General features: G+C 36.6%; 3 protein-coding genes across 4 annotated transcripts; 2 read left to right on the forward strand and 1 right to left on the reverse strand.

Moving 5' to 3' along the window:
- LOC109096157 (beta-crystallin A2-like) lies at positions 1-3857 on the forward strand. Of its 2 annotated transcripts, XM_042763467.1 has the most exons (6): positions 1-135; positions 640-1065; positions 1308-1492; positions 2408-2549; positions 2733-2875; positions 3261-3857. In XM_042763467.1, exons 3-6 carry the CDS (start codon positions 1332-1334, stop codon positions 3406-3408), a joined length of 594 nt encoding a protein of 197 aa, XP_042619401.1. In that variant the 5' UTR covers positions 1-135; positions 640-1065; positions 1308-1331; the 3' UTR covers positions 3409-3857. The 2 variants fall into 2 exon arrangements, with proteins under 2 accessions (XP_042619401.1, XP_042619402.1); XM_042763468.1 differs by having other exon boundaries at positions 30-1061.
- Positions 3858-5947: 2090 nt separating this feature from the next.
- LOC109096158 (protein FEV) lies at positions 5948-9928 on the forward strand. Its single transcript, XM_019109821.2, has 3 exons — positions 5948-7276; positions 7727-7798; positions 8399-9928. The coding sequence occupies exons 1-3, from the start codon at positions 7195-7197 to the stop codon at positions 8944-8946; spliced, it is 702 nt and encodes a 233-aa protein (XP_018965366.2). The 5' UTR covers positions 5948-7194; the 3' UTR covers positions 8947-9928.
- Positions 9929-17373: 7445 nt separating this feature from the next.
- LOC109095933 (cyclin-dependent kinase 5 activator 1-like) lies at positions 17374-20065 on the reverse strand. Its single transcript, XM_019109602.2, has one exon. The coding sequence runs from the start codon at positions 19993-19995 to the stop codon at positions 19084-19086; it is 912 nt and encodes a 303-aa protein (XP_018965147.1). The 5' UTR covers positions 19996-20065; the 3' UTR covers positions 17374-19083.
- Between the last annotated feature and the right edge of the window lie 4673 nt (positions 20066-24738).

Raw genomic sequence — 24738 nt, forward strand, 5'->3', positions numbered from 1 at the left:
AAACGTCCGTTTCGGTTAAGTTTGTTTTACGATATAGTTTTCGTTAATGTTCCCCTCGCTGCTGAAATGCTGGGGTTGTACGACGTTTGCTTCAGAGAGGCGTGTTAAGGGCGGCTTTTAGAGCAGCGGCTTGAGGTGTGGCTCGCACAGTCTGGTCAAGACAATCTGTAACATTAACATATAATGAATTGATCTTTTACGTGTTGTTTGTGAAGAAGAAAAAAAAAACGCCTGTGCTTTCCCTCACATGAAATCCTGCAGGCGCCCCTGGTGTATTAGCAATGTGAATTATAGGTCTAGGCCTACTCCACATTATTTTTAATGCAAGTGCGAGTGCAGCTATTTTGTAACTTGAATGTGCCAGGCTTCCGGTATCATTCGCTTCCAGACGAATAAAACAGCTCGTTATGTTGCTTGATATTTCAAACTAGTGTCGTCATTATCAATTTATCATATTATATTATTTAATTCACTATTGTAATTATAAACACACTGGTTTGTAGCGCAATACGTTTGATCGTTTAGCGGCTAAAAAAACTCTCGCACGTTCAAAGAAAATTGTTTACTTCCGCGTTGTCTAAACGTGGACATTGTGATCAAATTATCTGTGAAATGTATTCTAATATCATTATTTTTCAGAAAAATTAGAGTGCGAAAGAAGTCCTCTTTTAGGCCAACAGCAGCCAGTTCTGCCCAGAGAGAGCATCCACAAGCAGGCACCAGAGAGTGACCAGGGGCAGGGCTCAGTCTAATCTCCAGCAATTCTGCTATTATCTGCTCTATCCGTTCAAAGTCTCATGTCAAAGCATCACCATTGTAAATAGCCAAGGGTCTGGCGTGGGGGCAGATAGTGATGTTTTGATGAGTCAGTGGGTCTAAGACCTCCACAATAGGCTGCACAGGGCTCCACAATAGTGAAGGCTAATACGTTTTTTCTGTTGGCTGCTGCTGAGTGTGCAGGCCTGATGTGCATTCTGCACTAAACGAGGGGCCCTGTCCTATAAAAACACTGGACAAGGGCTTGGCCACCACATTGATTATACTGGATCTGTCCCACCTCAGTATGTGAGTATGCCACTGTCTTAGCCCTCAAAGTGAAACATCAGATTCCTGTGCAATGTTAAAGAACACAGACAGAGCGAATGTGATCATATTGACCAAAAAAATAATGTCAGCAAGAGACACATACTGTCGACACTTTATCCAGGAATCGATTTTCACTTGATCTACCCAACAATCTCTCAGATGGGTGCATGAATTCATGCTGTGTTCTTGGTTATGCCCCTCTCTCCTCATTTTCCTGATAGAGAGTGCGGTGATCGACATCAGCCATGAATCCGCAGGAGCTTTTGGAGCAGAAGGGGAAGTTTAGGATGACTGTGTTCGAGGAGGAATACTTCCAGGGCAAGAGCTGTGAATTCACATTTGAGTGCCAGAACATTCTGGACAGAGACTTCAGAAAGATTCGCTCCATTAAGGTGGAGAACGGCCCGTAAGTGTAACCTCTGGATGTTTTAATGTGCAAAAGATGAAGCAGAGAAAGATATATGACTGCCATATTTAATATAAGAGATATATTTTGATTGATTGATACAGTGAGATATTTGTAAAAAAAAAAAAAAAAAAAGTAATATGTGCACAAATATAAATTAAATATACACTAAAGATTTGTTTTAAATAATATTTCAAAGAAAATAATATGTGGCAGTAAAGGCATTATGTTTCTATTTTAAACAGGTGCTGTTCTTTTGAAGTTTTTTTATTCATCAAAAAAATCCTGAAACAATGTAAACATTGCAGGAAAAAAAACCATTTTGATAGTAATAAGAAATGTTTAGTTAGCACCAAAATAGAATATTCAAATTATTTTTGATGAATCATGTGACACTAAAGGCCAGAATAATGACTGCTGAAAATTCAGCTTTGACATCAGAGGAATAAATGAGATTTTAAAATATATTAAAATAGAAAAAAAACAATAACAATATTAAAGTTTTTACTGTATTTCTGTTCAAATAAATGCCACCTTGAGCCTAAGAGACAAAAACATAATATATATATATATATATATATATATATATATATATATATATATACACACCACAAAATCACCTATTTCATACTTCATAGTCATAAACAGTATTTCCAGCTGCAACTATAGGCTGTATGCTGTTATATTTATACAAACTGGAACAATGACAGAGAGATAGCAGCGATAGTCCGTGTGTCTGGCAGCTGCCTGCTGTGTTGCGTTTGTCTGTGATGACAGATGAGCTGATAAAGGAACACAGAGCCGCTCCATTCAGTCCACACTATTATGTTTGCTTTTGTGTCCTGATCAGAAGAGATCACTGCCATGTGAAACGTTTGTTGGTTTGTGTTGACTATGACATTCTGTCTCATTCAGCTGGGTGGGGTACGAGTATCCTGAGTTCCAGGGCCAGCAATTTATCCTGGAGAAAGGAGACTATCCCTGTTACCAGGCCTGGAGTGGCAACAGCAGTTACAGAACAGAGCACATGCTCTCTTTCAGGCCTATTAAATGTGCTGTAAGTTTATCCCGGGGGCACAAGCAACATTATGTCAGATCTGTGAAGACTTATTCCAGCACCTCTTTCATAATTTCTGCAATTTCTTTGTTGAAACAGCACATTAGGTTCACTTCATAACAAATATCCTCAAAATCATCACCTCTGTGATTTCATTTCCCACACTCACCCTCTCCCCAACAGAACCACAGTGACAGTAAGATTACTCTCTATGAGTGTGAAGACTTCATGGGACGTAAATTTGAGATGTGTGACGATTATCCTTCCCTTCAAGCCATGGGTTGGTGTAGCAAGGAAGTTCCCTCAATCAAAGTCAACTCTGGAGCGTAAGTCACCTCACCACCTTTTTAACACAGCTCATCTGTCATTAATAAACTAGGATAAATAACTAAATATTGAATAACTATAATTATTTATTCAGTGTTTTTGAATGTTTGTTGATTGCATATATATATATATATATATATATATATATATATTCAGTAAATGTCTTTAAAATACATATCTACAATACATGCAATCAACAACATTTTTTTTTTAATAAACATTACATGAATTATCTTTATAACTATATTATATTATACAGAGTGTTGTCCTTTGTGGATCTCCATTTCTTTGTGACTAATAATGTATCACTGATGTAGCAGTTCCCTGCACACAGTCTTATTGGTGTGCAGTGCAATAAATGAGATTTGCCTTTTTCTCTGGCAGCTGGGTAGGCTATCAGTTTCCCGGTTACCGTGGATATCAGTACATCTATGAGAGAGACAGACACGAAGGAGAGTACAGATGCTACAACGAGTACGGCACCCAGGCACACACCAATCAGATCCAGTCTATGCGCAGAATTCAGCAATAAGACCCAACACCATTGTGTACCCACCATGTCATGCCATGTCAATACTATAGGCAATAAAGACATTATTTAAACTATAGTAAAAGAGTGTTTGTGGCAATTCCTTTAATTTTTATTTTTTAATGAAAACAACTTCTCTGCTCAATTTATGGATCTGCTACGAGGTAATTATTGATGTAAAACAAGCAGATCCGATGTTTTTTTAAGCTATATGTAATTAGAACAGGCCTCCCACATTTCTAGGTAAATGTTATCATGCAGAAATTTTAGCAAGTTTTTTTTTTTAGAATAGTCAGACTAGACTGATGGAGGAATAAGCCACTTCATTATATTTAACAATTAGGATGTTTTATGCTAGCTGAACAATGCCAAGTCTTGCTTAATGATGTCCTAAACCACCTGTATGATGGATATGAGACTGTGATATTTCTAATAAACAAGAGCATGAGTAACTTCATGTTAATGCCTCATTATTTGTTCTTTGTGGACCTGCTTTCGAGGATTTCAGCTACGTTCACATATAAATTCATATAAAATGAATACTATTGTTTTATATATATATATATATATATATATATATATATATATATATATATATATATATACACAAACACATTATTTTGATAAACACATTTAAAGTAAGGTTAACAATTACAAATATAGTAATCTTATTTACATTTTACGTTCTTACAAACGTGGACTGAAAACAGATAGCATATGTTTTACAGAAATATATCAGTACTGTCAATCTTTCCCATTCTTGGTTCTCGAGCCACGTACAGGGTTGATATCGATAAAGCAAGAAAAGTAAAGAAAAAAGTGAATATATATATAACTATATATATATATATATATATAGAGAGAGAGAGAGAGAGAGAGAGAGAGAGAGAGAGAGAGAGAGAGAGAGAGAGAGAGAACATATGCTAGCCCATTAGTATGGAAAATTAATGGAGGTTTGGGGGGAGTTAATGTACGACAAATGAATGATGATGTAGGGGAGGGAGTCTCACCCATTTGTGTTTTTTTGGAGCTGTCCGAGGTCCTGACCTTTGTGGATTAAATACATGTCGCACATATTCTTTTTCATTGATAAAAACAGCCGAGAGCAATCATGGACGAATCGTTTTTAACTATGCATGCGCTAAAGGAAGTGCGGGTTCTTGTTCGTCCAATCAAATGGTTCGTAAACCTGGGATCCGGGTTGTGATTCCGCCTTTTATTTGTTTGTGGTGTAACCGTTCAGGACGCTAGCAGTATTTGGCTGCACACACCCACTCACAGGATCAGATGTGGACGGAGCAGTTGCTGTTTGAAAACCCGCTCCCACACCCAGTCCAGGATCTCCTAATAAATGTTCAACCGTACACACCTTTATCAAATACACATTTCACTACGAGCTGATTAAAAGTGTAGCACTCGTTCTAAGATCAATGATTTTAAGACATACCAGAGTGCTGAAAGCAGCTTGATCTGAGACAGGCTGCAGTCTGACATAACAGGACGGGGTAAGTCAAATTATTAAGGGACCAAATCAGGAAATAGACCGGCACTAGGTTAGTGTTTAGCAGGAAATGGCAGACAGGTTATAAAGCTATGAATCACAAATCAAACCTTTTAAACTACACATAGGTAAACTTTTTAATAAAAAACCTAGATATGCTACTTTTTAAATTGATAACATAAGTTGATTAGTTATATTCAAGTAAAATATTTAAATAAAAATTTTATTTTATTTTTTAAAGTTAATTCAACCTGACTAAAAGTTTCGGCTATCAACAATAGAAGGGGAGACAGGGGAGTACTGTAACACAATTTGTTAAATCTCTATAAGACAATGTTGTTTGTGCTATGTATGTTATACTTTGATATAACAAATTTTCTAGTGTTTGCCTGCTTCACATTAACGTTGTTTAGAAATCTTCTACCGATCCCTAAACTGAAATCAATAACGAATATAAAGGGTGCTGCAGTTACAATTTAAGTACTAAGGAAATTTGTACGGCTATTAAAACATGGACATTTTACATATAGGTAATTTATCAATTGGTTATGAACAAATTAGCAATTGGTTATTGAATTTACTGTTAAACTAATTATTATCCCCATCACGGCCCCATCTGATTTTAAAAATTACATTTGATCATTTTAGCTCAAACATTTGAATTCAAAACGCATATAAAATTCTCAAGAGAAAAAAAAAATCAGTATAGGGAAAAAATAAAATAAACAAAACAAATAAACTGTTGATTCAGGTAATATCTCCTTAAATTAGCTATTCCTTTTTACAGTGTGTAATTACCTGATATTAAAAACACAATGAAATTATCTATTATACCAGATTTCTCAACTATTCTCTTTACATTTTTTATATTTTTTATTTTTTTATTTTTTCCATGATTCCCTAATTACTGTATTTAGGAGTATTCATCGTGCACTAGCATGAAGTAGCTGTCTATGTCGCGTGGACAAACTGAAGCCTTGCCTTGCATCCGGGGCTTGTTTTAAGTTGCCTGCGATCTATTTAATGACTCAGGCAGCTAAAGCAAGTCTGGGACGCCAGAGACAACACGACAGAGCGCGTCAGAACGATGCACAGAAAGAACTTCAAGATGAGTAAAATTATTGGGCTACATGTGATATTAATGTTTGTTCATGTCGATAATGATGCTGCTCTGACAGTTAAAGCTGCTGCAATCAATTATTGTGCAATATACAGGTTTATACACAATAAGCAGACTGCAGTGTAATCACAGGACCACAGGAAAATTAGTTTCATTGTCATGAGACTTATTACAAAATATTTACCCTTATTGTCAATTTTAAACGATAAATACACACCCCTGTACAGAAAGCCAGCATTATAATGTTTTCTTTGCACAAGAAAAAATATAATAAACATTTATCTTCCTTCTCGTTTTTTCTTTTTCTTTTTCTGTTACTCCATTGATTCACGAGTGGAGTGGGATTATTGTCAAATATGGTGAACCCAATCTATTTTGTTGCTGTTGTTATTTTAAATAATTAAACACTCACAAGCTGTACATCATAATCTAAATATATCTCTGTTATAGGCTACTCTTTGTTAAGATTTGGTTTTGTAAAAAACGTAGGCTACATGAAAAATACATGAAAATTCAAGGACTTTCATAATAAAAGGCCTATAATAAAAAATGTCACATGATAAAAGATCACCAATTTAGAAAGGTAGAATATTACACTAATTTAGAAAGGTCATATTAAAATGAATAAATAAATAACCAGTATATAGGCCTATGCATTATGTAACAATCCAGCAGAAGTGATAAACAGGACAGAGGGTTTACAATACCATCTATTGCGTATTGAAGCAGCATAAGTTTGGGATAAAATGTTCTTGTTTACCGTTATGCACTTAGGCATTGTTAAAAGGTAAATATTCTCAATCAGCATGGAACAGGCCTTTGTGTTTACAAAGAGGTAAAAAGGCGGAAAGAAAAAGGATCTGAACCGGTTTCCATGTCAAACACTTCAATTATCCATAGAAACTCTGATCTTAACACAGAAACTTTATTAAACCTTGATGGTGGATAGATATGGCCGAATTTCTATCGGTTCCTTTTTATTGTGGAGACGGGGAGGGATGACAGAGGTAAATTGCTCTTTTAATTAAACCAATGTACCAAAGGAAATTGCTGTCTGAATATTTTCTCAGAGATGGGGCTTGTGACAGTTGCCTGGAAACTTCAATCTGTCTCACATTTATTCCAGATCACAGTTTTGAGATAAAGTTTAATAAAAATCTTTGCGCCAATGAAAGCCTACCCTTTCACGTCCACCACCACAATGCGACAGAACTGCGGAGGAAGCCTTATGTTTAACATGTATCTCTCAGGTACACAATCTTTTTGTGCGTAAAATGAGAAATGTTGCTGAAATGACTGAAAAGAAAAGGGCGATGTTAGGGGTCTGCGGGTGCAATGCTGCGCACCATCGCCGATGACTTCTCCATCTGGAACGCATGTCCTCTTTTGTCGGAAATCGGATATCCTTTTTCCTGGACGCGTTTCCTGACCTCAGCGTTGAAGTCTGTGGAAATACATAGAGCAGCAACACGACAATACTCATAATGTTTAACCTCTATTGCTGCGATTTGTTATTTATAGATGGGTGACATTACGTGTTTCCTCTAAAAGTACAAATTACAAATACACAGACGGGGGAAATATGTTTCAAGCATCTGTTGCGTTTTACTAATGTTACTCCAATATCTTCAGAAGGCATTAAGAATGTGAATCAAAGCTAAATTCTAAATGTCAGACGTATTTTAAACGCTTCCTTTCAGACCCCACAGAAAATCTTCTGAAGGAAAGCAAAAGCCCTTCTTGGACCCCCATCAACACAGGCGTGCAAAAAGGTGAGTGCTGCGATGAATTGTTGACAGGCGAATGTTATTATTTTTGTGCGAAAAGTGTTCTTGCAGAATTGTAAAAATATGCTATTGTGTGCATTCTTATATTGCTTATTTGTGATTTTTTTTTATTTTTTTATTAATGATAAGGCCTAAAAATAAAACATTAAATAAAATTAAACACCCAGTTATATGCTACAATAACAAAAATCTGCACTTTTGGTATATTTGTTTATTTATTTCTATTTTTTTTCTTAGAAATGCATCTCTTAAAAGCTCAAAAGAGGGTTTTCGCCTGTGATGCCACAGACCATTTTGTGTTCCCAAAAGAACCTTTCAGTGAATATTTATTTAAAGAACTGCTCTTTTATATGAAAAAACATTTTAAGAACCTTTTTAGCACTACAAAAAAAAAAAAAAACCTTCTTCATGGAACCATAGATATCAATAAAGAACCTTTAGATTTTTAGATTGGTGCAGAACCAAGAAGCCGATATAAATAACCTACAAAGAAAATAAATAAATATAATAATAATAATAATGAAAATTATATATATAATATCTGTTTGTTTTCCCTACACATATGTAAGCCTACGTTCCTTGCAGGAAGTGGACAAACCCAGCTATGGCAGTTTCTCCTGGAGCTACTGTCTGACAGCGCCAATATGTCCTGCATCGCCTGGGAGGGCACCAATGGAGAATTTAAACTGATAGACCCGGACGAGGTGGCCAGACGGTGGGGGGAACGCAAGAGTAAACCGAACATGAACTATGACAAACTGAGCCGAGCTCTGCGCTATTACTACGACAAAAACATCATGACCAAGGTGCACGGAAAGCGTTACGCGTACAAATTTGACTTTAACGGCCTGGCGCAAGTGTGCCAGCCCTCCTCAACCGAACAAGCTATTTACAAATTCCAGAGCAACTTCGCACCTATCCAGTTTTCAGGCATTTCCAAACTCAGTCTGGTTGCTCCAGGTGCTGGTCCGTCGGGGTTCTCATACTGGCCCGGATCTCCTCCGACCCTCTATCACAGCCACAACTTGCAACCGCCAGGACCCTTCGGTGCCGTGTCTGCGTCCCATTTAAGTTGCGTTAACAATATCAACAGGTTAAATAACCTAAATAATATCAATAATCACTATAACTGATTTTGGGAATGACATTTGGTGGATTGTTAATGTTCTTCACTTTAAAATAAGAAAGCAGTTTAGCACTGTCTTATTTAAAACAAATCACACTATCACTTTGTCACTGATTGATTCATCGTTGAGGGGTCATAGACTGCATTTTTATTTTATTTTATAATGTTTTCTGAGGGTCACTTAGGCCTATACGTGTGATTTTACATGAAAAAAACATAATTTAGAAGTAATAGACTATTTTCTATCCTGTTTTTGAGCCTCTCTGCAGAACGGTCTGGAACAGACAACGCAATAGTGGTAAAAGCAAGTTTATTCGCACTTATGTGTTAGACCAACTAAGCACTGCTTCATCGTTTACTTTCAGTCTCTCTGGAAAGCCTGCATCATAGCCTACTGTCTTGTTTAAAAATGAATCCATAGCAAAGTAAAGCAACAAACAAACACTGTTTCACTGATGCGATCTGGAGCTCTTTGCTAAATTTTATCATTATAATCAGCGATTCTGATTACACTGGATGCGGCAGAGGTTGACTACAAACCCCCGACAGTAAACTGATGTCTCGTACTATTTCTGAGATGTAAGCATGTGCGCCGCTTCTGACCAGAAAGAGAAACTGATTCGCGGCATGACAATGGCTCTCGCTCCGATCTAGTTGGATCACAAGGCAATTCAAAGACTATTTTTCACAACTTGCACTACTGTGTCTTGTTATCTTGTAATCTCATCTGTGTGGTTCTGTTGATGAAGTAGCCTGTGTTTGCGTCTCTCTATTTCCCCTCATCCTACTACAAGCGAGTATCAGTGGGCGGGGCTAAAGAGGCAGTGATGTAGAAGCAGGCGTTGATCTTCTCCTGCAGAGGCGGTGCTTATAGCCACACTATCATGTCAATAATATGTAATTATTTTAACTAACTAGAAAGTTTTGAGTTTTTAAACTTACCGGGCTGCGTTTCCCAAAAGCTTCTAAGCCTAAGAAGTTCGTAAAAACGATCTTATGACTGATCTTAATATTATGGTCTGTTTCCCAAAAGCATCATAACTAAGTAGCACTTGAAAATCATCATAGATCTACGAGTGCTCTGGAGTAATCTTAATATTAAGATCAGTCGTACGTTCGTTTTTACGAACTTCTTAGGCTTAAGCTTTTGGGAATCTCAGCTCTGTTAAATGTCAAAAGATCAAGAGAAGTTTGATTTCAGTTCATGACCCCTTAAAATCAGCTAGACAACATAAAATCTTCATAGTCTGCAGAAGTGAAGAAAAATTAATGCAATATTGGAGAAAAGTCTATGAGAACAAATGGTAAGAAGCAAAAACGTGTTTGCTACAACACTTTTGTAATCAAGTATAGCTAAAGCGCTTTGATATTATAACGTCAATATCGACTCGTGGACAGTGTAGGTCTGAATATTGGGCACAGGGCTACATTTTAAGAAGCGTATATACTATGTCCTAATAAACTATTAATATTTGTCCACTTAAGCATATTTGTTTGCCAGATTGAATGGAATAACTGAATGATCGGATGATACTCTGACCCGATCAACAGTCTGTGTCCTTGCCTTGATTTCACTCGATCGATTATTTGGTAATAATGTATTTTCCCTGTGACGATACATTAAAATTGTTAATGTAAAAATCATGACCTGTTATATTTGTCTTTGTGTGTTTCTGTAATAACACAACCTCATGTGGTTTATATTTTTTTATTTTATTTTAAATAATACAAAGTGTATTTTTTTTCTTCTAAATTTTACTATTTTGATTATTAGGCTATAGACTAAACGTATCCTTAAAAATATATATATATATATATATATATATATATATACAGTAAGTGCAGTTATTAATCACATTACATGTTAATTTCTTGTATAATTTGACAGTAAAGCACTAAGCTTGAGTTGGGAAGCTTACAAAATGTATTTTATTAACAACAGTAACGTACAAAATCAATTTATTATTTTTTTTTTATAGAAAAGGTATATATTGTATACTCTTATTAAATGTACCATTATTCTTCTATAGTCTTCTATGGAACTGACCAACAAGTCCAGTCACAAACTGAAGAAATGTTTTTCAAAGCACTGGTGACTTTTCTTACTTCATACACAAAAAAAAAAGAGCAAAACTGACCAAATCCGGTTTCTTGAAGATTTGATATTTTATAATAGTGATTTTTTTAAATTGCTATTTTATAATTTCAAAATAAAAAAGGAAAAAGTCTGAATGACTAATAAGCCAATAAGTGCTCCTCTGCTGCTGTCTACAGGTTACAAATGGTGATTTGATGTAGGCTATTTTTTAATGTAACATAAGTGTTTGTTCTCCACAGTATGTTTTGGTGAACTCATTGAAAATAACCTTCAAATGAATGAATTTTAGAGCTTTAAAGTGCTGGAAACAGTTGTGTGAATGGTTGAAAGCTACTGAAAATTGCTTGAATTTCTCTCTCAAAAAAGTTGTACAAACCCTGAAATGAATAATGTAATAACATTCGACTATTTCTGCCACAACACTATGGAGTTAGCGTTACTGCTTCTGGTTTTCTGCAGCAGCGCTGTATGATCTGTTTATAACAGAGATTTATGTGCAGAATTTGAAGGATTCTCATTAGATCTAGCAGCAACCTTTCTAAATGTCCTCACAGACATTGTAAAAAGAAAAAAGAAAGGGGCTTAATAAAATAGGGGATGGAAATTATTATCACTTAAAAAAGTGGAAGTCTCCCTCAAGATGGAAAAAGTGGCAACCGTGCGTGTGCGCGCTCTTCGTTTTACAATTACACAATCTGGACACAAGAGGGCGCCATGTATCTATATTCGACCATAGCTAAACCTGTGAGGGAGACAGCGCCAAAGGACATTCTTTCAGCTTCATATATTCAAATACTAAAAGAGACAAACAGGCGAAAATAAGAAAGAAATTCCGGCCTTTTCCTTAACGTATCAAGACTAAGATATACAAATGGCAAAGCATTTCCTACTTTGTGACAAATGGCTTCTTGTTCTGTTGGCTGGTAGTTTATTTGACGTCATGAGGAATTTCTCCAGCATTGCTGTGCATTGTGAGGAGACTCATAAGTCTCATCAGTGTGATCGGCATGTCAATGGCAGCTCTTCTGGGCTCCGCCATACAAGGAAGAATTTGTTTGCTCTGACACACTGGACCTATTTTAAATCCAGCTCTAGTCTGGCCAACAGACTCCAGCTTAGAGAAAGTGCTTGCACAGACTTTTTGCTTTTGTTCAGGCTAAGCAATATTTGCATGTGAGTGTAAGATAAATAACAAAAAAATTAAGGATCCTCCAAGGTTTTGCTTAATCGTGACACTTTTTGGGAAGTCAGTTTTTGTGTACACACATCTTAAACACTTGGTTACAAAAAGCTTTTGAACTTTTGTACAGCCTCTTTAACACATAATATGCTCCAATAGTGCTTACACTATATACAAGTTGTCACAACAGAACCTGCCTATCTATTATAAGCTTTTATGCTATACTTAAAGATTATGAAACACTTTGTTGTGACAATTAGCCCTGGCTTATTAAAATTATAATAATTTTCTTCTCCAAAATAATCAATAATTATAATTATAATATGAAGGTACTACATAGAAAATGTTCTTAATATGTTTATAACTTTCTGTGGCTAAAGGTGTTTAAAACCGTCGATCTGTTTATATGTAACCCTACAAAATGTTACATTAAATTATAGTAGTAAACACATGCACAATTCTTAGTTATTATTACATTATAGTAACCTTTTTTATTTGAGAGAAGTAGGGAAAGAGAAAACGTAAACCATAACAACAAAGAGCCTCTAATCTATATACAATGGGTATAGAAAGAATCACCCCTCTCTACAATAATCACATTTTGTTGCTTTGCAGCCTAAAAATGAAGACAGACAGTTTTTGTTTTATCCAGCTGTATTAACTCATTGAAACTTATAACATCCAAGCGAAAGATTTAACACCAACATGTCAGAAAAAAAATAAAATAAAAAATAAAAAACTGAATCAATGAGTTGGAAAAAGGAACACCCCCGTCAGTATTTTGTCGGACCACCTTTTGCTTTAATTACAGCCTTTAGCCTGTTGGGATATGTCTCAACAGGCTAAACTTTGACTAACTTTGCAAATCTAGACTTTGCAATATTTGCCATGCAAGGACATTCACCTTTTTCTCCTTCAAACGACTGTGTGCTCAGTTTTGCTTTGGGTCATTGTCATCTTCAAAGGTAAACTTTCTTTTAATTGACAACTTTCTGGCAGCAGATTTTCTTCAAGAATTTGACAGTATTTTGCCCCATCCATTTTTCCTCCTATCCTTCTATCTATCCTGCTATAAGTGCTCCCGTCCCTGCTGCAGAGAAACACCCCTATAACAGGATATTAGCACCTCCATGCTTTACTGGAGGAATGCTGTTATTTGGATAGTGAGATGTATTGGATTTCCGCCAGACATATCATTTGGTGTTGAGACCACATAATTCAATTTTAGTTTCATCTGCCTCAGAATCTTCAAGGTGCATTTTGGCAAAGATCAAACGTGACTGCATGTGGTCTTTCTTAAGGAGTGGCTTATTTTATTTATTTTATTTTTTTACAGCCCTAACATACAAGCCACATTTGTGGAGAATTTGTGATATTGTTGTCACATGCACACAATGACCACTCTTTGTCATAAATTGCTGCAGCTGCTTCAGAGTTGCTGTAGGTCTCTTGGTCACCTCTCTGATCAGTTTCCTCTGGCTCTTTCTTCCAGTTTGGAGTGACATCCTGATCCAGGGAGGGTCTGTGTTGCACCAAATACCTTTCACTTCTTAATAATAGACTTCACTGTGCTTCTAGGCTTAAATACAGTAACTACAGTTGTACAGCTGGATAAAAACAAAACTGTGTCCATCTTCAGGCTGCAAAGCAACAAAATGTAATTATTTTAAATGGAGTAATTATTTTCTATACCCACTGTATAAGGTCTACCCTCCGTCGGTCTCCTCAGTACTCACTGAGCTAAATCACTCTTATAATAAGCTCTCCTGGGCTTTAGGGTGTCATTGAGTAGGTGAATGTACAAGAGTTAATCTGGATATTATCTGTGCTAAGTCCAATGCACTGACTATTGCATAACACACAGGTTGGAGGAACACATTTCCAATCTCTTCTGCCCTAAACGTGTACAAAATCAAATTATTAAAATACTTTTTACTTTATTCCTTCTTATAAACTAACTCACACACTGGTAATGCTTTAAGGCATTTAAAAAAAGCCCAATGTTTTAGTTGTAATTGTGTTTACAAGCATGTGCCACTTGCTGGTCATGTTGGGTCAAGGATAAATGCTATCATTAAAGGAACTTGAAGAACAATCACTCTAATTCAGGATTGTTAATGGTTATTAGCACCCTAAAAGGCTGCTGAAATAACTGTAAGTCAGTCTTTCTGGTAAACAACCCTCTATGACAGGAGAGATGTGTTGGCTGGTAGCCCTCTAGAGAAACCTTAATGAGCAGTACTGCTTTGAATCTGTCTGTGTGATCCAGTGACTAACTCCCAGCCAGTGGGTGGCACTGAATGTATCATCCATTCAAGTCAGTCACAGAACACCCACTACTACACAAAAAATAAAAAACATCCACCACCCCCCCCCCCACAAAAAATAAAAAAAAAAAGTGTAATCACGTCTGTGGCTCATTACTCCATACTGAATGCTTAAAAAATTCAGACAAAGAATACCCCATTTGCAACGTTTTATACTATTAATGTAATTTTTATTAAACTTGTTATCTGTTTTATGTGACATTTACACTAAGAGCGAAAAAATTTAAAGGTGACTGTAACAATAACTATATAAGCGTCCACACCAGCAGATGATAAGGTTCTTATTGTTAGTTTTTTTTTTTTTTTGCTGTTGTTGTCTGTCGCTTTAAATGTTTGAGTTCTTTAAAGCAGGGCAGATTCTGATTGGATGTCTATGTTTTTATGTTCATCAGCTGGGAATTGTTACAATTGTGCTGTGGACTCTGCTATCTTTTACACTGAATGATTTTTTAAAACTATATCTATGTTGGACGATACATTTATCTTCCTTAGTGTGAACAAGCCTTTATGATAGATTTCTGTCGTAATTTATTCACCTTCATTTCATTCCAACCCTGCAAGAATCATATGAACTGATTTATGGCACTTTATTCTATTTGGAGCCTCTGGTCACAATATGCTTTCATTGGATGATAAAGAGCAGCATGAACATTCTTCAAAATGTCTCCTTTTAAAAAAAAAAAAAAAAAAAAAAAAACATGAGGGTAAGTAAATGATCACACTTTAATTTTTGGCTGAACTATTCCTTATAACAAAATAAGTATATTCTTCTCCTTCTTCTTCTTTTTTAAAGTGTAATGTAGATAACTAAGTTGTCTGTTTGGAGAGGAGTGCTTTCACTGGCTTGTCTTGATGTGCTCATGGTAAAGGTGTTTATTCACTGACCTGCCAAAAGAGTATTACTACTGACACTTTGATTTCCAGAGTGATATTTCTACTAATCTGGGATCAGTTAGTGGAAAACCTTAGATAAGACCTCTTATATACAGTATATATAGCCAGGGCACAGTGTCATAAGGTCAAGATGACCATGACTACTGAAGAAAGCCTCCTGACAGATTAAGGTACTATTTTAACAAGGACAAAAAAAGAACTAATCATAATGTGCTTGGCACTTTTGTTTGGGTTTGTGGGTAATCACTTGTTTACTAAGGATCCTGGAGTCTTCAAAGGTGCAACTAATAAGAAACATTCATACAACATATTAGTATCATTGATATTGTTTTTGAATATTATGAATCAGTTGAATTCAGAACTGAATGAAGAATTCCTTTTTGAATTAAAATTCTGAAAACTGGAATTTAAAGAAGAAGAACTAACAATGATCTGAAATTGTTTTTCAGTATTGTAAATAAAACATTTCACATGTATGTTTCACAAGAAAATACAATTTCAGTCTTTCTGCAAAATGTTATATTTAATTTAATGTTATGTGTTGTTTATTTGTAATTATTTTGAAACATACAATTTCAGATTTCTGTAAAAGTAATTTCTGAGTAAAAATGGTTTCATTTAAGATTGGCAAGTACACAGGTGCTGGTCATATAATAAGAATATCATCAAAAAGTTGATTTATTTCACTAATTCCATTCAAAAAGTGAAATTTGTATATTATATTCATTCATTACACACAGACTGATATATTTCAAATGTTTATTTCTTTTAATTTTGATGATTATAACTGACAACTAAGGAAAATCCCAAATTCAGTATCTCAGAAAATTAGAATATTGTGAAAAGGTTCAATAATGAAGACACTTGGTGCCACACTCTAATCAGCTAATTAACTCAAAACACCTGCAAAGGCCTTTAAATGGTCTCTCAGTCTAGTTCTGTAGGCTACACAATCATGGGGAAGACTGCTGACTTGACAATTGTCCAAAAGACGACCATTGACACCTTGCACAAGGAGGGCAAGACACAAAAGGTCATTGCAAAAGAGGCTGGCTGTTCACAGAGCTCTGTGTCCAAGTACATTAATAGAAAGGTGAAGGGAAGGAAAAGATGTGATAGAAAAAAGTGTACAAGCAATAGGGATAACCACACCCTGGATAGGATTGTGAAACAAAACCTATTCAAAAATGTGGGGGAGATTCACAAAGAGTGGACTGCAGCTGGAGTCAGCGCTTCAAGAACCACTACGCACAAACGTATGCAAGACATGGGTTTCAGCTGTCGCATTCCTTGTGTCAAGCCACTCAGAAGCATCTCGCCTGGGCTAAAGGCAAAAAGGTCTGGACTGCTGCTGAGTGGTCCAAAGTTATGTTCTCTGATGAAAGTAAATTTTGCATTTCCTTTGGAAATCAGGGTCCCAGAGTCTGGAGGAAGAGAGGAGAGGCACACAATCCACATTGCTTGAGGTCCAGTGTAAAGTTTCCACAGTCAGTGATGGTTTGGGGTGCCATGTCATCTGCTGGTGTTGGTTGACTCCATGCCACGCCGCATTGCTGCAGTAATTCAGGCAAAAGGAGCCCCAACTAAGTATTGAGTGCTGTACATGCTCATACATTTCATGTTCATACTTTTCAGTTGGCCAAGATTTCTAAAAATCCTTTCTTTGTATTGGTCTTAAGTAAATTCTAAGTTTTTCTGAGATACTGAATTTGGGATTTTCCTTAGTTGTCAGTTATAATCATCAAAATTAAAAGAAATAAACATTTAAAAGATATCAGTCTGTGTGTAATGAATGAATATAATATACAAGTTTCACTTTTTGAATGGAATTAGTGAAATAAATCAACTTTTTGATGTTATTCTAATTATATGACCAGCACCTGTAACACATTGAATTTAAACAATACATTTTGAAGTTGAAAGACTGAACTAGTATTTTATTGTAAAAAGTACTCCAGTAATCTTATATACAACTTCAAAATATCTATTTTTAAATGTAGACAGACAGATAGACTGACAGACAGATAGATGCGTACAACAGAAGCTTTAAAAAATAGTTACAAAACTGGAACAGGTGTTGATTGGTAGCTAATTTCTTACTTGAAAACTACTTGACACAAAATAGCCTCCTTGACGTATATTTCTAGTGTGCATGTGGCTTTAAGACAAAGCGTGCGAGGTTCTGCATGCAGTGCTGTGAATGAGCGAGCCTGCGGTTACTATTGCGACAGACTAGAGAGATGAAGCCCCAATTCACATGTCTTCCGCTGACCCAGAGGAACGGTTCCCTCTCACAGACTGCAGCAAATCCCGGCCAATGAACTCGAAGATCATTCATGTCGAGTATTTTATTCACAACTCTGCGAGACTCGCTCAGGGTTGAACGGGATTGGTTGATGATGAAAAAGCCCACAGAAAAAAATGACGTAGGCTAGCCTGGGAGTGAAGTCCTAAACAGGATTGATCCATCTGTAAAGTAACTGTAGATTGATAATTAATGTAAGCTAAATTAATTTAATTAAAAATATATGATTAGGAATCAAAGGGAAACGATTACAAGGGCAAACAAATAAATAATAAAATAAAAATAAAAAATAACCAACACGTAAAGTAAACAGAGAGAAAGAATGTAGCCTGTAAATTACACTAAAAAGTATAAGAAAAGTGACTGCGTGTAAGAGATTTGGAGTTTTAGTGAACCAAAGATCAGCTGAAGTTAGACTGCGAAGTTGAAATGGATGCTATATAATCTTATCATAATATTTAGTCAAATGGCACGTGGTCAGTGCATTAATGAGCTCGATGCGTTCATCATCGATCAAGAAAACCAGGCAGACATGGTTTTATTTCGTTCAAGCAAGAGCACTGAAGAATCACGTCGCAGTATAAAATGAACTCCAAGCACGATCTGCCCATTTTACTCAAACCAATGTGAATGGATCAAAACAGTAAGATCACACATGAATTGGCACGTCTCAGTGAAGAGAAAACACTTTCAAGTTTCAAATCCAGAATGGCTGGAGACAGGCGTCTGTCAATAGAGTAATTGAGCACAAACAGGTCAGCACCTTGGATAGTTCCATTCATCTCTTCAAATGGAGCTATCCCACTGAAACCCAGTCAATTGTCCACAGTATCTTTCAAGCCTTGATATAAACGTCCAGACTTTTTAATAATAATGTGGCCAATACAATATTCCATAAATAGTATATATTTTTAGAACTAAATGATTACTATGTTTGTTGGGCTACACCAATCACTTAAATTATGTAAAACAAATCTAATGCATACATAAAAAATACAACATTTCTTTAGGTCCCAGGAGGATAGAGACCCAGATAATTTAGAAATGACAGACTGACAGTTAATAAACGTTGTGCCTTCCCTTTTTATGAATGACTGTGAATCACTGATGTATCTATACGACATGCGTAAAACTGCAGCTCCACCGGTAAAGCGATGTTGGCTATTATAAATCACTTCACCGGGCAACTAAATACTGGTAAAACAAAGCCAACACAACAGTGTCATAAATACTAAATTGATAAATCGGCTCATGGTGCAATGCAACAGTCAGGCAGAGCTGATTACAATTACATCCAATAAATCAGCAGTAATTGATCTCTGCTCAGATTCTGATCATACTCAGCGGTCCAGTTCGCTTCCATCCTTCTTATAATCTCCTTTGTTTTTTAAGTCTTGAAAAACCTCTGTGAAAAAGTGCGGATCTATGTTAATCTGCAGCATTTTACCGCTCAGTTTATCGATGACATCTAACGAACGATCCCAGAACACGTCCTTATTGGTGTCGACCATGAAGGGCTTGAGAGGGTACGAGATTTCGTTCCCTATGTAGGAATACGCCAGATAGAGGCAGGTAAGAAAGGTCCCTTGGAGTTCACGTGGATTGTCAACATCATCGGTTACAGTTTCCCTAACGAGCAGATAGACGAACACGAGGTTGGCAGGCGTAATGAACCCGTGGTCCTGCCAGCCCTGCAACAATAGAGTCCTGTCCACATTCCGGAACCAGAGGATAACCTCATTTGGGGTGAGTTCCTTGACTTTGCAGCATCGTTTGCACAGGAATTCACCCAGGCAACGGAGCAGCTCCCCGGTGGAGGCCTGGACGATCACGCGCCTCGGCGAGACGAGCGACCGGCTGCTGGGCTGCTTCTGAACCGACACCAGTTGCTTCGCCGCTGGAGTGAACTGGTCCTGATCCTGGTCCAGATGGTGAGGAACCGTGGGAATGGGCACCGCAACAGGTCCATTTTTAGTTTTCTTCTCGGACTGTTGCGATTTCCTTAAGTTCTCGTGATTCAGATGCTCGACTTGACTGTCGCTGCTCGCTGGCAGAGGAAGAGGATTCGGACTTACTTTCTTGGCACTTTTGTTCTTACATGATGCAGTCACTAGTCGCTTAAATGTGAGCGTGGACACGATCACTGACTGTTTTTTAAGGCTTTTCTCTATTTTCCCGTTGGCTTCGTCTCCTCCATCTCGCAGAATGGTCCCTTTAGTTACTATAGGTGATATAGAGAGCACAGTCCCCATATCGCAGAGCGCGACACAAATATTATAAAACGGCCCTGCGCGCGCGGAGATGCCGCAATAGAGATTGAACGTATCAGATCACAAGTGCAGCTCCATTTGGTTAGTTAAACAGGCAGGTTAGCAGGTGGACTGACAGGCCATCAGAAAAGAAATTCCAGAGCAGTCAGACACTCCCTCCTCTTCTTCTGCAATAGTGACTGACGTCTTGCATTGCCTACCTCAACTAGGATTTGTGGTGAGCCAAACCAATCTGACATCAGCTTCTGTTAGCCGGGATTATCCCATCATGTCCGTGTAATTAGCCAACCTCAGGGCTACAGAAGACGAATGACAGACTAAAGCACCAATAGAAACAAACGCCTGCGTCCACATATAACTTCAGAAGGTGGATTTTTTTAGACCGCATGTGCCAAGTATAGTTCTGCTATTCCCAGACAGGCTACAATTCTCTCCTCAGCTCTTCCATTTAACCTACTTTGTGAAATAGTTAAAAAAGAAAATAATCACCAGAAATTAACCAAGATAAATGCAATGAAAAATTGATTTTTTTAAAAAACAAACAAACAATAATTTCATCATTTTGGCCCAGTTGGTTTTCTACACTTTTGAAAATAATTTTTAAAAACCACATAAAATGAATTACATTTTTCCTAACCCTCTGCACACGTTTTTGATGTTTGGAACAATTTACTGAAAGTAAATTACTCTGTCTTGGCAGAAACGGAGGATATATGAGTAGTGGTTTGAGTTTCAATGAGATTATGAAAGGACACCCAAATTCATTTCTGGATTAAAGATGCTCTATCACGCTTAAATCTGGATTAAAGCAGTCAACATTAACATTTGGTCTATAAATAGCCTAATTATGACTAATTTAATCATTCTTCTCCAGGTTTATTAGACTGCTAGATTAACTTGCACAGAAACACAATGATTCTCTGTGTAAGTTAAATGGTAGTGGTCTTCGTCTTCTTGGTGCTGACCCCATGCTGGTCCCCAATCACAGACTGAATTACCTATAAAAAAAACTACAATTAATCTGTGGCTCTGCCGAATGACAGAATGCCTGTCTGATCATAACAGCTGGCAGGACAGATCAACTTTTATATGCTCCGAAGTACCTTTAAATTATACTACATTTGAATTATAATACTTTGAATTATTTATATTATAAAGTCTTAAAGATGTGTGCAGAGTGTTTAATTGTATTTGAGAGTTACAAATAACTGGCATGAGTCATAGTGCACATTATGGCACAAAACAACAACAACAACAACAACAACAACAACAACAACAACAACAACAACAAAAACAACCAATACAATCACTCACTACTCATATTGAGAGTATTATCTTTGAAAATATGGTATGTTACAAAATGTAACTTACAATGCACACAGTGTGATAAGAAAACATGCTCCAAAAACTATAAGACACAGGGAACCTGTGAGACTCAGAGGAATTGCTAATAGTGCAGCGTCACACTGCTAGAACTGACAGTACTGCAGTCAGAGCAGCACCTATCTAATGAATATAGGAGAGGGTTATGAATATTCACCTCTTGCAGCAACCTTACACAGTAACTGTGAAAAGCAATGTCTCTGAACAGAAAAATATTCCTCCTTTCTCCTCCTCTGTCTATCAATCCAGTACATTTCTTCTAAAGGGCAATGGAATGATCTGCTTTTCATAATAACCAACCATAATCGTAATGACTTTGTTTAAGCATCTATTTTTAATAAATTAAATCTCAGTCAGATGTGGCATTTGAAAATTTTAGCTTATTACAGATATTAATCAGCAATACATCATGGTATAGTTGTGAGACAACTGTTGTGGGGGAAGTACTTACTGAGTCACGGCAAGGATATGTGAGTTAAGCCCAGATTTACAGCAAACTCGTTATCAGAACATTCTTCAATGAAGCCAGATGACTATAGCAGTTAAATCAAGGCAGTTTAGTTGGTATCACTGCCCTAATAGATTCTTTTATCTGCTTTGCGTATCTCTATTTTTGCTGTGCTGCACACGCTATGCTGTGTTCAAATGTGTCTCCACTTGCTTGAGCAACTTAATATACAAATCTAGAAGCCAAATGCATTTAATACGCTGTTTATATTAATTGAGTTTAAACGTGAATATGTCTATGAAAGATTGTGTAACTGTTCTGTGATAAAAGAGGATCACAATGCTGAAAAACACTTTCAGTATAGGCTAACTACGTTTGGGTTTGAAATCAAAATAATGGATAAATGTTGTGTTTGTGTGAGCGGACTGCAAACGCGTCTTGTGTGAAACAGGTGTCAGGTTACAAAGACTAAAGTCTCAAATCCAAATACATACTAATTATGTGTGAAACAGGTGTAAGTCACTCCTTGCACTCTCCCACCACCTTGTGGTCAGTTATAAAAATGCACTCTATAAAACTAATAAAGCAAAGTTTGTCTAAAACCAGTCCAGCTGTCCACATAGCATGTTAAAACCATGCAACACAGTATTAATAAATCTATATGTCAGATGTGTTTTGGATCACATTTGTTATTATTACATTTTCAGTGTTTTTAGCGTTAGATGAAAGCAAAGGTAAATTAAATGTTTAAATAGGGGAAATTAACATGCACAAGTGAATATCCAATATAGATACCAATATTTATATAAAAAATGTCAGGCAATAACCAATATGATATGGATATAATTATATAAATGTATATCTTGACTTTCTCAAAGTACCTGAAAATCACTTTTCAGTTAATCTGATCACTACATTATGTAAGGACAGAAGAGGGCACCATCTACTAGGTCTCAGAAGAGCAAGCGTTTGGAAGAAGTGCAAAATCCTGGTGATAGGGAGAGCTGATGATTGCCCCTGTCAGCAATGCCCTTCAGCACTTTAGGCTAATAATTAATAACCCCAGGAAAGAGCTAGCGAAATTATACACCCCCGGGGTCCATATCTGTCTAATATTCTCATTCATGACAGAATCCTCCTTTCAGCCGAGGCACTGCTGCCAACAGAGAAATCTCTGAACAAATACCTCCCCAGCTGTTAGTGGATGAAAAAGGTCTTCATATGAAAGACAACCATTTTCTCAATTTGTCCACATTTAGGTGGAAATACTTGGAACAAGCACCATGAAATTTAAAGGTGTTAAATACAGTTTATGGAACTATGTAATGACAATTTTAGAAATGTTCTCAATGCTCACTGCAACTGCATGTGTAAATAACAAATACCACTCTACCACAATTAATTACCAAGCATGTTAATGGATTTATGGGAAAGAACTATGAGCATATGATCCGTGCCAATGTCAATAAAGAGAAAAACTCAATGAACTCAACTATGTCATTGTGCACAATAGACTGTGGCTGTTTCATTTCTCTTGCCCTGTAAAGCGCAAGAATCTGTCCACCTCTTTGTTGTGGGTCACATCAAAAGCAAACACAGAGATCATGTTTCTGCTCTTATCACAGGGTTGTCCATCAGGACTCCAGAAAGAGCTTAGCGGCACAGCCAGAGGCAGGTGGGCGGCACAACACATCACTGATACTGCAGCTGGACAACACTGAGATGATAAGAGAGACCATCACAAACAGAAACACACACAGACACACACACAAAGTACAAAGCATGAAAAAGTGTTCAAACAGATACACTGTAAAAAAATAAATAAACATTCTTTATGGTTCCATGAAAAACCTTTAACATCCATTGAAACATTCCATTGACTTTCCTTTTCCGCATTAGTGATTCATGCGATTAGTATTCATTAGATTATTAAAATGTTCTTAACATTAAGAAAAAACACGCATAAGACCACAAAGTAAAACCAGTAAGCACTATACTTGTACACAGTTAATATACATAAAAGGAATACAAGTGAACACATTGGTCCTGTCCAAATGGTGCACCAGATTTAGACTTAACAAAACAGCAATGTCAACAAGAGTGTTTAATTTTGTCATTTTTTGGGACAGGGCCATAGACGCATTTTAGGTGAATAAATGCTGAACTGTTATTAAGAACAAAACAAGAACACAGAAACTGTACAGTAGTTTGTATTTAACAATGAAAAAAACATAAAAGCTGCCAGCTTTGTTTAACCTCAATGGGCCTAAATGAAGATCAAAAACTGGTTAATACTTATAAAGGCTCAATATGACTAGCCGAGCTCTCTTGAACACAGACACACCTGCCTTTGATCAAAGCCTGCTGCTTGAAAGCCATGCACAGTGTGACGTGGTATAGTTCTGTCATGCAAACAAACCTGACACTATATTTAACTGGGCAGCTATCACTTGAAAGGCCTATTTGTTTTTATCTGAATCTGAAAGACATCAGATGGCATCTGCTGCCTCAGGAAAATGAGGGGAGGAAATCCATAACACCCGACGACACTGAGAGGACCGCAAAGTGACAAAACTATTATAACTATCCAGGTATAATTTTCAAAAGTGTCACACTTGATTAGCTCTGTTGATTTATTTAATAGGTAGTTCTGGTCCTCTAATTTTGTTTCGTATCACTCCTTTTGTCTTTGTAGCAGTGTGGACTTTCTGTAGGTCACATCGGTATTCCAGTAGGTGGCGACAAGTGACTCTTTATGAGCGATTCATAAAGAGTCATTCATTCAACCGATTAGTTCAAACAGATTAGAGAGAGAGAGAAAAAAAAACAAGTTTGAATTATTATTATTGCTGTTATTTTATTATTGCTTGAATATCCTCAATAAACACAAAACA

Source organism: Cyprinus carpio, chromosome A9, assembly GCF_018340385.1.
Source record: "Cyprinus carpio isolate SPL01 chromosome A9, ASM1834038v1, whole genome shotgun sequence".
Taxonomy (NCBI): domain Eukaryota; kingdom Metazoa; phylum Chordata; class Actinopteri; order Cypriniformes; family Cyprinidae; genus Cyprinus; species Cyprinus carpio.

Coding starts and splice junctions, on each gene's coding strand:
- LOC109096157 (XM_042763467.1), top strand. CDS start 1,332: ATGAATCCGCAGGAGCTTTTGGAGCAGAAGGGGAAGTTTAGGATGACT. Junction 2,550..2,732: donor TCAGGCCTATTAAATGTGCT/GTAAGTTTATCC, acceptor TCTCCCCAACAG/AACCACAGTGACAGTAAGAT. Junction 2,876..3,260: donor ATCAAAGTCAACTCTGGAGC/GTAAGTCACCTC, acceptor TTTCTCTGGCAG/CTGGGTAGGCTATCAGTTTC.
- LOC109096158 (XM_019109821.2), top strand. CDS start 7,195: ATGAAAGCCTACCCTTTCACGTCCACCACCACAATGCGACAGAACTGC. Junction 7,277..7,726: donor GTTTAACATGTATCTCTCAG/GTACACAATCTT, acceptor GCTTCCTTTCAG/ACCCCACAGAAAATCTTCTG. Junction 7,799..8,398: donor CAACACAGGCGTGCAAAAAG/GTGAGTGCTGCG, acceptor CGTTCCTTGCAG/GAAGTGGACAAACCCAGCTA.
- LOC109095933 (XM_019109602.2), bottom strand. CDS start 19,995: ATGGGGACTGTGCTCTCTATATCACCTATAGTAACTAAAGGGACCATT.